Here is a 15,231-nt window from a genome sequence, read left to right on the forward strand (position 1 = left end):
TGGCCAAGGCCTCAGGAGCTTTAAAGCTTTCCAGGTGATTCTCCCATGCAGCCAGTGTGAGACCACACACCGCCCTAAGGTTTCTAGGTAAATACAATGGCCTGGTCTCAGTCTTCATGGTGCTTGCCTCCTAACAGCATTGGACATTATTGGTTACTCCCTGATTCTTGGAATGTTCTTTTATTTTGAGGGACATTATTCTGAGTCTCCTGTCTTTTATTCTGACTCCTTTGCTAACTTGCCCAGCTATGGGCATTCTTCTAGACCCTGTTTCTGGCCATCTATTCTACAAGTACACTCTTGATTCAGCGATCACCTCTGTGCCCCAAATTTCCTGGTTTTACATCTCAAAATAGAGTTTGTGCCTACTGAGCCTGGCACTGTGCTGGATGCTGGGTGCGCTGTGATGAGCAGTATAGACACAGTTCCAGCTTTCTATACTGTGTGTCATCTTCACTAAAGGATATCTTCACTTAGAAGTCCTTTCACTTGAATTAAGAAAAACTCTCCATTTTCCCTCATTAACAAACATCTTCTCTTAACTACCACATTTTATCAATGGCAATACTTGTACACCGGTTTTCTGGGTCCAAAATTTAGAAGTGATTTTAGCTGTTGGTTTCAGAGGTTGTTAAGAAAAAACACAATTTAGAAGTTATTTTAGAAATTTTACTTTTCTGTCTCCTTTACCCTCTGTGTTCAACTCAGTCCTGATATCTGCTGCTTTTTTTTTTTTTTGCATTATCTCTTATCAACTTTATCCATTCCATGTCTCTTCATGCCACATAGTGCAAGTCCACATTGCTTCCTACAGAGATGACCACTGTGGTTTCTTTACTGGAATTCTTCTCTACCCACCTTCATTGGCTCTGGAGCTAATCTTCGTGAAACACATCATGTCACCCCTCTGCACTTGTGCTCTCCTGTTCTTGACCTTACCAAGCACAAATCCCCATGTCTGCCTTTTAAGGCCCTTCTTAATTTGTTTCCAACTCCACTCAGCCACTTTACTCTTTCATAATATCATTCATTTCCTCTCTCAGGAGGCTGCACTGGCTTGTATAGAAAGTACGTGTGACTGGGCTTACGAGGGCAAAATTTTGGTCCTGGTTGGTGCTGCTGCAGATTGACCATGTGATAACTTACTTCTTTGGGCTCTCTTCTACTTTCTATGTGAAGAAGGGAGTAAGAGTCTAGACTGTTTTCAAAATCACCACACTGTGCTCTTCTCCACTAGATGCAGACTAGACCTGTTGAGGCTGGTCTGCTCTCAGTTTTAGAAGAACCCCACATCTGCTTCTTTGCTTCTGCTTCCAGCCTGGTTTGGGGGTCCTTTCTTCTCCATCCACCCTTAAAATCTACTTCAACCATCAAGGTCCACTTAATACTTAGCTCCTTTGTGAAATGTTCCCTAACTTCTTAGACTGGCCAACCATTGGTCATCTCTTGCTCCTTTGAGTTCTCATTACATTTTGTATCAGCACTAGTCCATGGAACACTTGATTTACTGGGCTCTCTGTACCTACTGAAGACAGGGTGTGCACCTTCTACTTTTCTGTCTTCTCTTTTCCAAGTTCCATCCCCACTGACTAATCTAATCTTGACTGACTGTGTCTGAGGTAGAAAGAGTATCTCTGGCATTCCTCCTAAAGTATGTCTATTACATTCAGACTAACGAGAATATTAAAAATTGTGAATTCTGCAGGACCTTGAAGATAACCAAATTCCTCAAATTTCTGCCTCCCTGCTACCCAGAATCTAAAACTGAATGAGGCCCTTGTGAACATTCTAGTTTGTGTCTGCTGGAAGAAGGGTTATGTGGGGATGTGAAAGACCAGGAGACCCAGAATCCTGACAGATCTGTAAGTTCAGATAGAGTCCAAGTGTACAATGATGCCAGCTTTTCTCTCTCCTAAGATGGGTCTGTGAGTGTGAATGCATGGTATATGTGAGTGTACATGCACATACTCATTCTAGGGGGTGCAAATTGGTCACAATGAGGGTGGCCTGGAATGTGCTATGATCCGCGGTGGCAAAAAATATAGGCAAAATGGGAACAACAAAATGTCATCATTTGGGGGGATATGGAGAGGAGACAATAACTGGTTTAATCTAATGCTTCAAGAATTTAAATCTGTGAATATATATATTAATAAGTCATATATATATAAATAAATCACATTGCTGATTCCTGGAATGCTCTATGTGATTGATGAGAGCCCTTATTGGAAAAATACTGCAAGTGTATCCTTTATTCTGCAAGTCTGATACTAAAAAACTTACGGATTTACAAATTATTATTATTTAGGTTATTTACTTTATAAAAGAAGTCTTCACGTATATATGCTTAAAAAATAAGCTCACATTCTGTTGCTTTCAAAAATCAACTTTTAAAACTCAATTTATTAATACATGCAGTATATTCAAGAATACAGTGTGGTTTGACTCAAAGTGCACTTGTGTTTTACTTACAGATCTCAGAGAGGCAGAGTAGTCCTGTGACAGAGGCAGCCACAGAAGCTCATGCACACATGCCTGTCCCTCTATCTGGAGACGGCATACTCACCATAACAAGAGTCTGTGACTGAGCAGGAGGCAGCGAAGTCTATCTGTAGGAAGGAATCCTCATTCACGGCAATGTCCGTGCTGACCACGTAACGGGTGCTGGCCTTTTCAATGAAGACCAGGGCATCACCAGTAGAGCCACACACGGGCATCTTGGTGCCTCCTGGGTGAAGCAGCCATTTCCTACTATCAAGGGTTGTGAAATCATCTTCCAAGACTGTATTACCAGAAATATTTCCTCCAATAAGAATCTGAAATGTATTTTTAAAAAACCACACATTTTCCATTTAGTTTTAAGAAATGGAAAGTTCTGCCTTTTTCGTTCGTTTGTTTGTTTTGATCTGTCAGCCTGCTCAGAACTGGCACTGGACGGCCAGCAGAATGTGAGGGCCTTTCAGAATGCTCTTGTTTATGTCTGCTTGCCCATCTGGCAAGAAGCTACAGAAAACAAATCAGAGGATCGACAAAACCATTCACAGCCTACGTTGGCTAAACTGTGCCTTTGGAAACGACATGCACCCAAGCTGGGAAGCAAAATTTGGCTTATGTGCGATTATTTTCCATGTAAAATTTCTATTTAAGGACAATTATACCCTAAGGCATTTCAGTTCCAATTCTTTGCATGAACACTACAGTTTGTTAACAGGTTCTTTGAGTTCTATTTGATACACATTTTATTATGTATAAAGATCTTTTGGAGCAGTCTATAAGGATGTGGGGGAGATTGGTTCATTTTTTTTTCCTCAAAGGCTAGGAAAGAGGATTTGGGAACTACTGCATGTGGCACCAATGCTAATTTGCACATTTTTCTTTTCAGAGAATTATAACCTTGCATCACGCTTGATAAAGTCCCTCTATCCATATGGCAGAATCCTCTATGAGCAGGACCTAGTCCTTCTGTTGTGTCGTTTATTTTTATAAGCTTAGGCAACTGAAGGAATAGAGAATGAAAGGAAGCTAAATGCCATATCTAATCTAGCTGTGTGCCCTTGGGCAAGTCACTCAAGTGTCAGTTCTGGGTTTCATCTACTGAGCAAGCAGGTTGAACTAAATGCCTTCTAAGGCCACATTCAGCTCAAGTGACAACAATTAAAATAGTTACTCCTGAAGGGACTGACCTGATCGATAACCCAGGGGCTGTAGAAGTGCCCATTCTCAGACGGTTGCCACCAGCGAAGGCGAGTAGAACCAGAACGGGCTTTCAAAGGTATCTCCAGGGCAATGTACCTGCCCACATTGCTGGAATTGCTGAAAAGGAACTCCTGAAGAAGACTCCACGAGAGGCCACCGTTGAGAGAATACTGTAGGAGCACGGGTTGGCTCCTGGGGTCAGGAACGCCTTTACCACATCCCAGTCTCATGAAGAACTGCACAAATCTGACATTTGTAAACGTTACTGAAGACTTTCACTTCCACAAGAAATCTACATGCTTAACAACAGACAAGCACATGGGGTAATGCAGGGGAACAAATGGCCTCGATAAATATGGCGATTTAATGAGTGTCCAAAGCAATCACTTCAAAGTCTGATTTCCCTTTTTAATCGGAAAGGGAGTTAATTAAATGTGAAGTCTGAAAAAAGGCAATTCTGCACCCGTATTTGTCTAGCAACTCTCCTCAGAGAGGAGCCTGAGGGACCTGAGCACTCCCCGCACCCTTAGGCTCTTCTATAAAAAGATGGGAGGGGTGTAAAGGCAGTTTGAGTGTGGGAGTGTGCGTTGCCATCTACTTACGGTAAGTTTTACTCCTTAAATGTTGGAACTGGAAGAATGTAATTAATGTAGTTTATGCCACATAACTGGCAGATTATCTCTTCTAAGGTTTCACCAGTCGTTTTTCAGATCTCATGTTACTGGCTTTGGGAGGCACACTTAAATTCACCGGTTGTAGCACCTCTTTGTGAAAGGCCAGGCATCTTTTGGATGAGGTACGTCAAGCCTGGGCCTCTTTTCTCTCTTTTGTGCTGGGGCAAGGAGCATGAGTGTGGGGTGGTGGTGGTGGTGGCTGTGCCAGGCTCTGACTGTTGCTGGGTCTGGGGATGGATGATACTGGCCACTGAGAATGGTGGCAGCCGGCCAGTGGCAGCGTTCCCAGCTGGCAGGGAGGTGGACAGAGTGGCAGCAACCAGCTGGGGTGCCAATGAAAACTAGCTCACATGTTATCTTTGGCAGGCAAGCTGCTGCTTTCTGGTCTGGCCATGATGCTAGCTGGTAATGCAGAATAAATTTCATGTGTAACCCAACACACATACCCACTAATGTATGCATGCTGGACATAGGAAATATATTAAGATGTAAAATAAAAATATTATCAGTACCATATATAAAACATTCATTCCTCATGAGTTCCCTTCCCCACCCCATTCATTTATCTTTTGACCCTGAAAAAATTGGGATTTTACGTGGAGCATATTCAGTTCAATATATGCAAATCCTACACAGCATGCTACTGAGATGAGCTAAATAATGGAGCTTTTAACATTGAATTAATGAAAACATACATGGTTAGTGTCTAGTGACGTTTACATTTGTGAAAACAATAATCATTTACAGAGAAATAGTTTTAGTATATTGTCTACTTGTATTGAGAAACCCCTTATATTAACTTAGTGATAGATAAACCATGAGAGACTTACTTATTTGGGAACACCTAATAATTTCTAAATTAGAGAAGTCAGCTGCTAATAAAAATCTGAAATAAGGAACATCAAATTAAACTATATGCATTAAAGTGGGATAATGATAAAATATTGTTTTTGTAACTATAATTATTTCGCAGAACTGTATTTTCTATGAAGTGTGATCAAATTTATAATCAATAAATGAAACATTTAGGAAAGAGAAGGCGTAAAAATGTTAAGATGTATTGTAAGATACTCTGAAATATTTCAAAAGACAAAAACATAGTTTCTTTGTTCACTTGCAAAATCAGGTCAGGGTTCCATTTTACACATGTTAAACCATCTTTCTTATCTTCCTTGTTAAGTTTTTGGCTCATCAAATGATCAAGGGATACACATCTTGACAGGACATAATCCTCTGAGCCAGTTTAAAATGTTTGTTTCTGAGTGACTGTGTTCAATTTAGAAAATGACTGCTTAGAATGTGAGTGAGTCATTGGAAAGATGCTTATAAAGAATAAGGCTGTCCCTTCAAATGTTTTTAACTTAAATTGCTAGTGGAGATAAAATTAATCGTGAATAATTTGAAGATATATTGCATTTCTACTAAGCTTTCTACTAAGCATGGTATAAGTGTAAATAATTTCTACACAGTGCAAGTGCTAATGAAAAGTATGTTATATAGAAAGATAAACTCACAATATTTGATTGAAGTTAAAGTAAATTAAACATTGTTACTTCCTAATTTCAATCTTATAAAATACCAGATGTTAACTTTTGCCTGTTTAGGTATGTTTCCTTTCTGATTAAGTTTTGAATAATCTCTCTCAAATTTAGAATAGAAATTATGTAAATTGTGTCTTCCTGAAAGCTTTGATAAAGAGAGAAGTTCAGTATTTCTAATGGAAGGCCTTGTCCTTGAAATCTCTCTGCTTCTTTCTGATTTGATTGTGTTCTGCTATTATACATTACGATGTGGTTTTTTTCAACAGCATCTAAAAATGATTACCTTGCATGTGATAAATCCAGGTCTCGTGTCATCAACATGCGCAAGCCATCTTCATTGAAAAAGAGGTTGTTTCCACTAGAAAGGATTCCACACTTTCGAGATGGTTTCCCACCACTCATTAATAAGAATCTATCAGATTCTAGCTGACCTGAAAAAATTGGAAAATATGGTTTACCTATGACCCCAACTATAGTGAGTTGTAGTGTATTTTTAAAAGGAGTATGGTAAACGCATTATGTGGTTTCAAAATACGAAGTCATAAATATTAAAGTCATGTTTTGGGATAAGAGGCCTTTTCAACATTTTAGCTTGAATTGTTTAGCCTTGGCTGGTATACTTTAAAGATACTTGTGATAGGACGAGGGGGTATTTTCTTGAGTATCTATGGTCCAGCTAGATGGATCCCTCCTTTCTGCTTATTCACACTGAAGAAAAGGACACTGGTTAGTCAGAGAGTGGTTCAGGCCATAAGGAAAGTGGGGGCTTGTGTGGCCTTTCCACCAGCCTCTCTACTGTGTCCTTTCTAATGTAAAGATAGTATCAGGCAGGGACAATAAAATATTTTAAAAAACAGTTTTAATGGGAGAGATTTCAATGCCATTTATTATTGCCTATTAAATAACGTCTTTAAGGCTGGGCGCAGTGGCTCACACCTGTAATCACAGCACTTTGGGAGGCTGAGGTGGGTGGATCACCTGAGGTCAGGGGTTCGAGACCAGTCCGGCCAACATGGCAAAACCCCGTCTCTACTAAAACTACAAAAATTAGCTAGGTGTGGTGGCGGGCACCTGTAATCTCAGCTACTCAGGAAGCTGAGGCAGGAGAATCGCTTGAACCCAGGAGGTGGAGGTTGCAGTGAGCTGAGATTGAGCCACTTCACTCCAGTCTGGGTGAAAGATCAAAACTCCATCTCAATAAATAAATAAATAAATAAATATAAAATAAAATATAAAATAACATCTTTAAAAACCAGCTCTTAAATCTGTTCAGATACTCCAATTTAGTTTATTTTTTCATTGTGGTAAAATACACATCACATAAGATTTACCAATTTAACCATTTCAAAGTAAACAGTTCAGTGGCATTTAGTTGATACACTCTGTTGTGCAGTCATCACTACTACCTAGTTCCAGAACTTTTTCATGAGACTGAAAGGAAACCCTGTGCCTGTTAAACTGTCTCTGTCCCCTCATTTCCCCCTCTTCCAGCCCTGGCAAATGCTAATCTGCTTTCTGTCTTTATGCATTAACTTATTCTAAATATTTCATGAAGACAGATTGATATAATATGTGGCCTTTTGTGTCTGGCTTCTTTCATTTAACATGTTTTTGAGTTTCATCTATGTTGTGGCATGTATCAGTGTTTCATTTGTTTTTATGGCTGAGTAATGTTCCACTGTATGGACATACTTAGATCTAGTTTTAAAATGTATTGTAAAACCATAAATATAACAATTTTACAAAAACTCAGCAAAAAGAAAGAAAATCTTTATTATTATTATTTTTTGTTTGTTTTTTGAGATGGAGTCTCGCTCTGTCGCCCAGGCTAGAGTGCAGTGGTGCGATCTCGGCTCACTGCACACTAGGTTCAAGCGAATCACCTCCCGAGTAGCTGGGATTACAAGTGCCCACCAGCCCACCCGGCTTTTTTGTATTTTTAGTAGAGATGGGGTTTCACCATGTTGTCCAGGCTGGTCTCGAATTCCTGACCTCGTGATCCACCCATCTCAGCCTCCCAAAGTGCTGGGATTACAGGCGTGAGCCACTGCACTAGGCCAAAAGAAAATCTTTTAATCTCAGTACCCTAATATAGATAGGTGTTATATTTAAGACTTTCTTTTATGGAGATTTTTTCCCACAGTTTGATAAAAGTGCATATATAATTTAAATGCTTTTTTTCTAATCATTACATTACATGCATTTTACTATGTTGTAACACTGTCTTCATACATAATGATACTGAATTCTAGCTGTAAAACTAAACTACAGAAAGTGATGAGAGGCTATTTAAGCAGTTTGTGGTAAAGCAATAACAGGAACTTATATTTCTGAAAACACTTTCATCCAAGATTAACTCTCTATAGATATTTTCTAAAATTGTCATTAGTCAGAAATGACATGTGGTAGAAAAAATGGTGAACACAGCCTTAGTTTTTCTCAATAAAGATCTTGTAGCATGTATCAGTATTTCACTCACTGACCTTTGTTTCCAAAATGGAACCCTATAAATTCAGAACTAAATGAATTATTGGATGTTCACAATTGAAATAATAATGAGATATTAGAATTAAACTTAATGCAGTATTAGTTATCTACCAAAAATTGTGTTTAACATATAAGTTCTTTCACAAGACTACATAGAATTTGTAAGAAAAGACTACCTTCGAAATCATCTTTGAGAAAATCAGGATTTTTGGTGCTTATTTTACAGGTTGGACCTGAGTAGCCAGGGTCACATATACATTTGGTTCCATTGATACAGCTCCCCTGTCCATTACACATCTCCTCACATTGGGGACCGATGTAGACATTATCAATGGCCCATGTCACTGGCTGAGAGCCAGCAGGGTAAAATCCCTGGTACCATCTGAAACGGACAGATCTGGAAAAGAGGTACAAGTCTTTCAAAAGCTAATCGACAGAACAATATACCTTCAAAGTAAGCACATCTGATCAATGAACAATGGGAAGCTTCTACCTATGCTCAACACCCAAGAAATAGAAAACATTTGCCGTTTCAGGAACAAAACTCCATTCCTCAATCTCCAGGATTTTTCCAATAAAGTTCTTGTTTCTTGTAAGCTTTTCCCAATCCTATCAGAATGTCAACATTTCACTTAATCTTCCCATCTTTTTCAATATTGACGATATTGGTGAAGATTTCTCCATTCCTACTATCTTCTTTTTTTTTTTTTTTTGAGACAGAGTCTCACTCTGTCACCCAGGCTGGGGTGCAGTGGTGCAATCTTGGCTCACTGCAACCTCCATCTCCTGGGTTCAAGCGATTCTCCTGCTTCAGCCTCCTGAGTGGCTGGGATTACAGGTGCCCACCACTACACCTGGCTAAATTTTGTATTTTTAGTATAGATGGGGTTTCACCATGTTGGCCAGGCTGTTCTCCAACTCCTGACCTCAGGCAATCCACCCACTTCGACCTCCCAAAGTGCTGGGATTACAAGGGTAAGCCATCACACCCGGCCCCTACTGTCTGTTTAATACACTCTGTATAACTAATCTTAAAAAAAAAAAAAAAAAAAACAGGTAAAATTCACACAACATAAAACTAACCATTAACCATTTAAAGTGTAAAGTGTACACATCAGTGACATTTAGCACATTGATAGTGTTGTCCAACCATCACCTCTTTGTAGCTTCAAGACATTTTTATCACCCCAAAAGGAAACCCCATACCCGTTAAACAGTTTTCCCCATCTCTCCCTCCCTGACAACTGACAACCACCAATCATTTCTGTCTCTATGGATTTACCTATTCTGGATATTTCATATAAATGGAAAGATAGAATATATGACCTTTTGTGTCTGGCTTCATTCACTTAGTGTAATGTTTTCAAGGTTCATTCATGGTGTAGCAAGTATCAGAATTTCATGCCTTTTATTACTGAACAATATTCCATTGTATGGATATACTAGCTTTATTTAACCCATTCATTAGTTGGTGGACATTTGGTTGTTTCCATTTTTTTGGCTATTGTGAATAGTGATGCTATGAATATTTGTGTACAGGTAATTGCTAAAATACATGTTTTCAATTCTTTTGGGTAGAAGGGTAGTGAAATTGATGGACCTTATGGTAAATGACTAATCTTTTACATTTTTCTATCTTACTTTCTCTTTCATAATTTTGATGGAATTTCCATTATTATAGTTATCACAGCTGGAGTTATTTAAAAGTGTGTCTATTTCCTCTACTGGCTGTGAGCTCGTAGAGGCCAATGTCCATGTCTCTTTTTTTGTACGTTTTTAAGGCAACCATATAGTGTTCACGCGTAGTACCTGCTCAGTAAACCTTTTGTTGTACGTCATTTGTTGTGAAAGTCCTTATGAGCCAAACTAAGGTTTGTTGGATTTTATCTGATCAGAAACAGCCCAAAAATATTATTTTTAAAGATAAAAAGTGGCAAAATCTGATGTATTTTTAGATTCTTTTATTTCTTAACTTCTTTTTAAGTCCAAAATAATTTTCCTTTTGAATTGTCCTATCATGTTGCTGATGATAAGTTAGCTCCTTAGAAATAATCTACATATTTAGGCAGCTGTCCAGAAATATTTTAATGTATTTTATCATGTATAAAACTCCGTTCAAAGAAGATAGATTTATTTTAGAGTAGCAGGATTCAGAGATGACATGTGCACTTATTTTTGTGCCCTGTGAATCTTCTCAATTTTCAGTTATCATAGCAACTAAATTCTGAATAGTTTTCTGTTTGAGAAACAGAAATTAGAAGTTAAATACCAGGGTTAAGGATGGGTAGTGGGGGAAAAATACATTTGTTAGGCTCCTAAAATTTAGTGGATAGTAAAGCAGACAGATTAAAGTTCCTACATATATTTAACCCTAATTTCATTGTTTCATCTTGCTCTGTTGCCCAAGCTGGAGTGCAGTGGCACGATCTCAGCTCACTGCAACCTCCACCTCCAGGGTTCAAGCAATTCTTCTGCCTCAGCCTCCCGAGTAGCTGGTATTACAGGCACCCGTCACCATGCCTGGCTACTTTTTGTATTTTTAGCAGAAACGAGGTTTTACCATGTTAGCCAGGCTGGTCTCAAACTTCCGACCTCAAGTGATCTGGCCGCCTTGGCCTCTCAAAGTGCTGGGATTACAGGTGTGAGCCACCACACCCAGTCCCAAACTCCAGCTATATTAAGCTGCCCCCAAAATGCCAGTCTATAATTAAACTTTATTTTCAAATACTTGTCAGAGTTAGTCTTGGCAAGAAGCATTTCTTACCTTTTGAACTTTCAGACTGCTGAGCTGAGGGAAATGGCTGGAGTTTTCCTTTGAACAAAAGCCTACAAGGATGTTTATGAACTTATTTATTCAAATGTTCTGAATACAAATGAACCACCTTAGTTGGATATTTATTGCTGTTCACCTGCCTTGACACAGAAACTGCAAGCACTATGATAAATGGACTGAAGGGTCTGGTTTCACTGTGGTTCCCTTCTGCTGAAATCTTATTTTGAAAATTTCTCACTGCCACCCTCCTTGGTGAATGTCAACATCTGTTCTCCTAAGCCAGTCGTATTCAAAAGGATCTGTTTTTTTAAACATAAACGTAAAATTTCAAGCACACAACATTGCTTTCATTAAATAGGGGTTCTGGTTGACTCATTATGAAGCTGCATAAAGCAAAAACAATTAGGAACTTTTAAAGACAAAAGGACTCTAAAAGGACACCAAGGTGATATGAATAAAATTAGATGAAAGCTCATAGTTATTCTTTGCATGTAAATGGACTATATATGTAGAGGCAACAAAATTTGACTACTTTGCACCTGAGAACATTTAATACACTTTTTGTGTGTATCTAGTGTCCAACAAATGAACAGAAAAAAGTATTTTAAACATGGATTTTTGTGTGTGTGTGTATGTATGTATGTGTATATATATATATATTTTTTTTTTAGCATCCAGCACTTGTGCCATTACTATGTACCATGTTGAATACCAATCAAGGGATGGTTCACTGAGTTGGAGAAAATTTAACTTTTGCCTTCCAGCCATTCATGCCTGCATGGGTTTTAAGAAGAGTGCTAATTCTTTTCCTGAAACAAGGACTAGACAACACCCTAAGGCAAAGTTTTCTCCTCACAGAAATGGTTGAAGGCAGTTTGAAAGGTGGGTTTATACCATTCTGAAAACAGGCATGCATGCCTCCTTGATACATTTACTTTCTTTTCATAGAAATAAAAATGACACGGAATGCAAATAATGTGACAATCTAGATTCTGTACACTATTATAGTATTGTGTTTTGTAAGTGGCTTTGTACCAGTGGGTGAAAATATAGATGTCTGCAATTCTCTTGTTCATATTTCCAAATTATATTGTCATGCCTTACGTGGAAGCACAGCACAGTGGGCATTACCAACACTGAGCGAGGTGGTCTCTGTGATGCTGGAGCACTCCCCTGGCATGAGCATCTTCACTCAGTGCCGCTGACTGGCAGATCTTTGCCATCTTATTTCATACACCTTTAGATGGGATTTTTCCACGTGGGAACTTGCTGAAGCAAGTCTCAGTTGGCAAAACAACCTAAAATCATAACCTACAATCTATCTTTAGGGTGGTTTTCTATTTAATCTAATTCTTAGTTGGATAATTGGAGGAAATTAGAGGTCCATTAAACAGAAAACCTCGTGTTTTTCCATAATACTGTGAGGGAGTTCGGCAGACTGCTCTGTATCTAGAAGCCTGTCTTACTCCATTCAGGCTGCTGTAACAAAATACCATAAATCGGGTGGCTTATAAATAACAGAAATTTATTTCTCACACTTCTGGAGGCTGGGAAGCCCAAGATCAAGGAGCCAGCACATCAGTGTCTGCTGAGAGCTCACTTGTGGTTTATGGATGGTGCCTTCCTGCTGGGTCCTCACATGGTGGAAGAGGCAAGGCAGTCTACTGGGGTCTCTTTTATAAGGGCACTGATGCCAATCATGAGGGCTCCACTTTCATGAACCAATCGCCCCCTAAAATGCCCCATCTCCTTATTCCATTACCTTCAGGGGAATGAGTTGAGACGTGTGAATTTCAACAAAAATTCAGACCACAGCAATGCCAAAGCTATCTAGGCCTTTCCCTTGCCTGTCCTGCTCATAGGCATGGTCTTTCAACAGCTATGCTTCTCTTGGAACACTTGGCTTTCAGGCTACAGCTGATAGGTTCAGATTTGGAAATTTGGAATTAAGAGCTCCAGGCAATGAAAGCTCTGGTTTGCCGAGTGATGTTAAAGTGAGTGCCATAAAAACAAGGATCATAAACTTCTGCTGCTAAGTCCCCCACACTCTCTGAGCGAAGTCCATGAAATTCCCCAGTATCTTTCCAATAAGTTCTTTCACCTTTGTGGTAAGCCTCTTTATATTCTTGCAACATACGATCTTAAGTAATACAACCATTTTGAATAAAAACTTTTTCCTGGCTTATTTTCCCCTGTCAGATTCTTCTAAAGACAAGCTCCCCACAACCAATGGTAGCTTTCTGGTTGTGCTGGCTGTGTCATTAGCTCCATCTATTCCTATAATCTCCAGAGACACTCTTTGCCTCCTCTGGCTATCAGTTCTAAAGAACTTTGAAGACATTTTGCTTAGTAATGCTTGTTTTTAAAAAGATAGTTGGATTTCCTATTAGAATCATATCCTGGCATCATCACAAGGATTAGTAAATGATATATTCAACAACCCAAAATATTAAAGTCCTTAGCAATCAATTTATAACAGTTATGCTGATGATATAATAAGGAGTGGATAGATTTATGTTCAAAGAGATGCAGAATTTAAAAAATTCACTTTCACCCTTTTGGAAAAGTACGTATTAGTAGTCTTGTTTGAAGACTCAAGACTTCTAATTATGCTCAGTTTCACATCAGGAATATAAATCTATTTCCATCTTGAAAGTATGATATTAGTACTGTCTTCTTTTTTGACATACTCTGAAAGAAAACTTTCTTTATTCTGAGAGAAAAGACAGAAATTTGGAGGCAGACTGCTTTGTTGACTTCCTCTCTTTGTTCACTTTTATTATTAGTTTTATTTTTTGAAACATACTTTTCATTTCATTTCTATTGGGGGTGAAGTCCTTTATCTCTAAGTCGCTTTTCAGCAGAAGAGTCAAATATATGTAACAAGAATGCTCAAAGAGGTTGGAAAAGTAGAGATGCCTGGGAACAATGTGCTAACTTTTTTTCTTTTCTTTTCTTTTTTTTTTTTTAATGAGACACCAGGAATATTCTGTTGGCTTCTATGCTCCCTACGTACACTCTCCCTGCATGAGACACATAGGCAGATGTTTGAAAGTCATAATATTCTAGCTGCATTTATATTGTGAGGTGGGAGTAGGCAGAGGAACGTCATAGTATTAGGGGAAAACCCTATTTTTGTTGCGTTCTAACTGATCTAAGAGACATTCACAAGGATATGAACCCCACTACAGGGTGCAGCCCACGGTGTGCTGTTAAAATCTACCTTCAAACTAGAAATTAGTAGTTATGTCAGCTCAGTGTCCTACATTTTAAATAGCCACTGATCTGCTTCCTGGAGAACTGAGGAAGAAATGTCAGGTAGAAATTTCCCCGTGATAAAGTGGCAAGTGAATGACTACTTCAGGAATAAACTGTCAAAGGAGAAACAAATGTGGCGGCAAGCAGCGGGTCCTCACCCACAAAGGTGCAGCTTCCCAAAGTGCACGACCTCCCTCCTCCAGCCCTGCATGGTTCCCGCGTAGTAGGTGCTGCTGGGGTGGTGCTCAGTGGAGCATAAGGAGCTGACGTGGCTGCTGCTGTGGTAGCAGAGGGGCAGCAGCAGGTGCCAGGTCGCCCCGAAGTCCCTTGAAAATTCCAGTCTCACTGGATCTGCGGATGAGCTATCAGTCGAGCAGCCGACATTGATCTTGGGATGAAGAAAAAATGATACAAATTACCTCAGAGCAACAAGCCTTGAAATGATTCACCACTTCATTATTTTCTAGGGTCCATTTTCCTGGGAACTGTAGTGTTGAAATATTTAACACTATAAAATTATGTTTTGCCTAACTGAGTCATATTGTATATTACCTTTAAATTATAACTTTTCATAAAGAATCTCAAAGGGCCTCATGAAAAATTTATTTCCCTTCATTTTATAAAAAGCAGGAAGTGGATAAGGCAGAGGCTGGGACAATTCCAAATTTTACCTTTGGCCCATTTTCCTAGCCAAGCCAAGCACATCATAGTGAAAAGACTGTTTCCCCAACCCCGTTAGCTTCCCCTGTCCTATCTACTAGGTAGGATACCTTCTATTTTCCTTCTTGTGACACCTTCCAAA

The 15,231-nt window shown here is 39.1% G+C and overlaps 1 protein-coding gene across 2 annotated transcripts in view; it reads right to left on the reverse strand.

Moving 5' to 3' along the window:
- RELN (reelin) overlaps positions 1–15,231 on the reverse strand; it is a 519,467-nt gene that overhangs the window by 64,707 nt on the left and 439,529 nt on the right. For both annotated transcript variants that reach the window (XM_023192552.2, XM_023192551.3), the window contains exons 41-45: positions 14,588–14,817; positions 8,575–8,795; positions 6,195–6,342; positions 3,684–3,942; positions 2,567–2,816 (exon numbers count right to left, since the gene is read on the reverse strand). In XM_023192552.2, the coding sequence (XP_023048320.1) occupies positions 2,567–2,816; positions 3,684–3,942; positions 6,195–6,342; positions 8,575–8,795; positions 14,588–14,817 (1,108 nt within the window). The remainder of the gene's footprint in view (positions 1–2,566; positions 2,817–3,683; positions 3,943–6,194; positions 6,343–8,574; positions 8,796–14,587; positions 14,818–15,231) is intronic.

Source organism: Piliocolobus tephrosceles, chromosome 8, assembly GCF_002776525.5.
Source record: "Piliocolobus tephrosceles isolate RC106 chromosome 8, ASM277652v3, whole genome shotgun sequence".
Lineage (NCBI taxonomy): Eukaryota > Metazoa > Chordata > Mammalia > Primates > Cercopithecidae > Piliocolobus > Piliocolobus tephrosceles.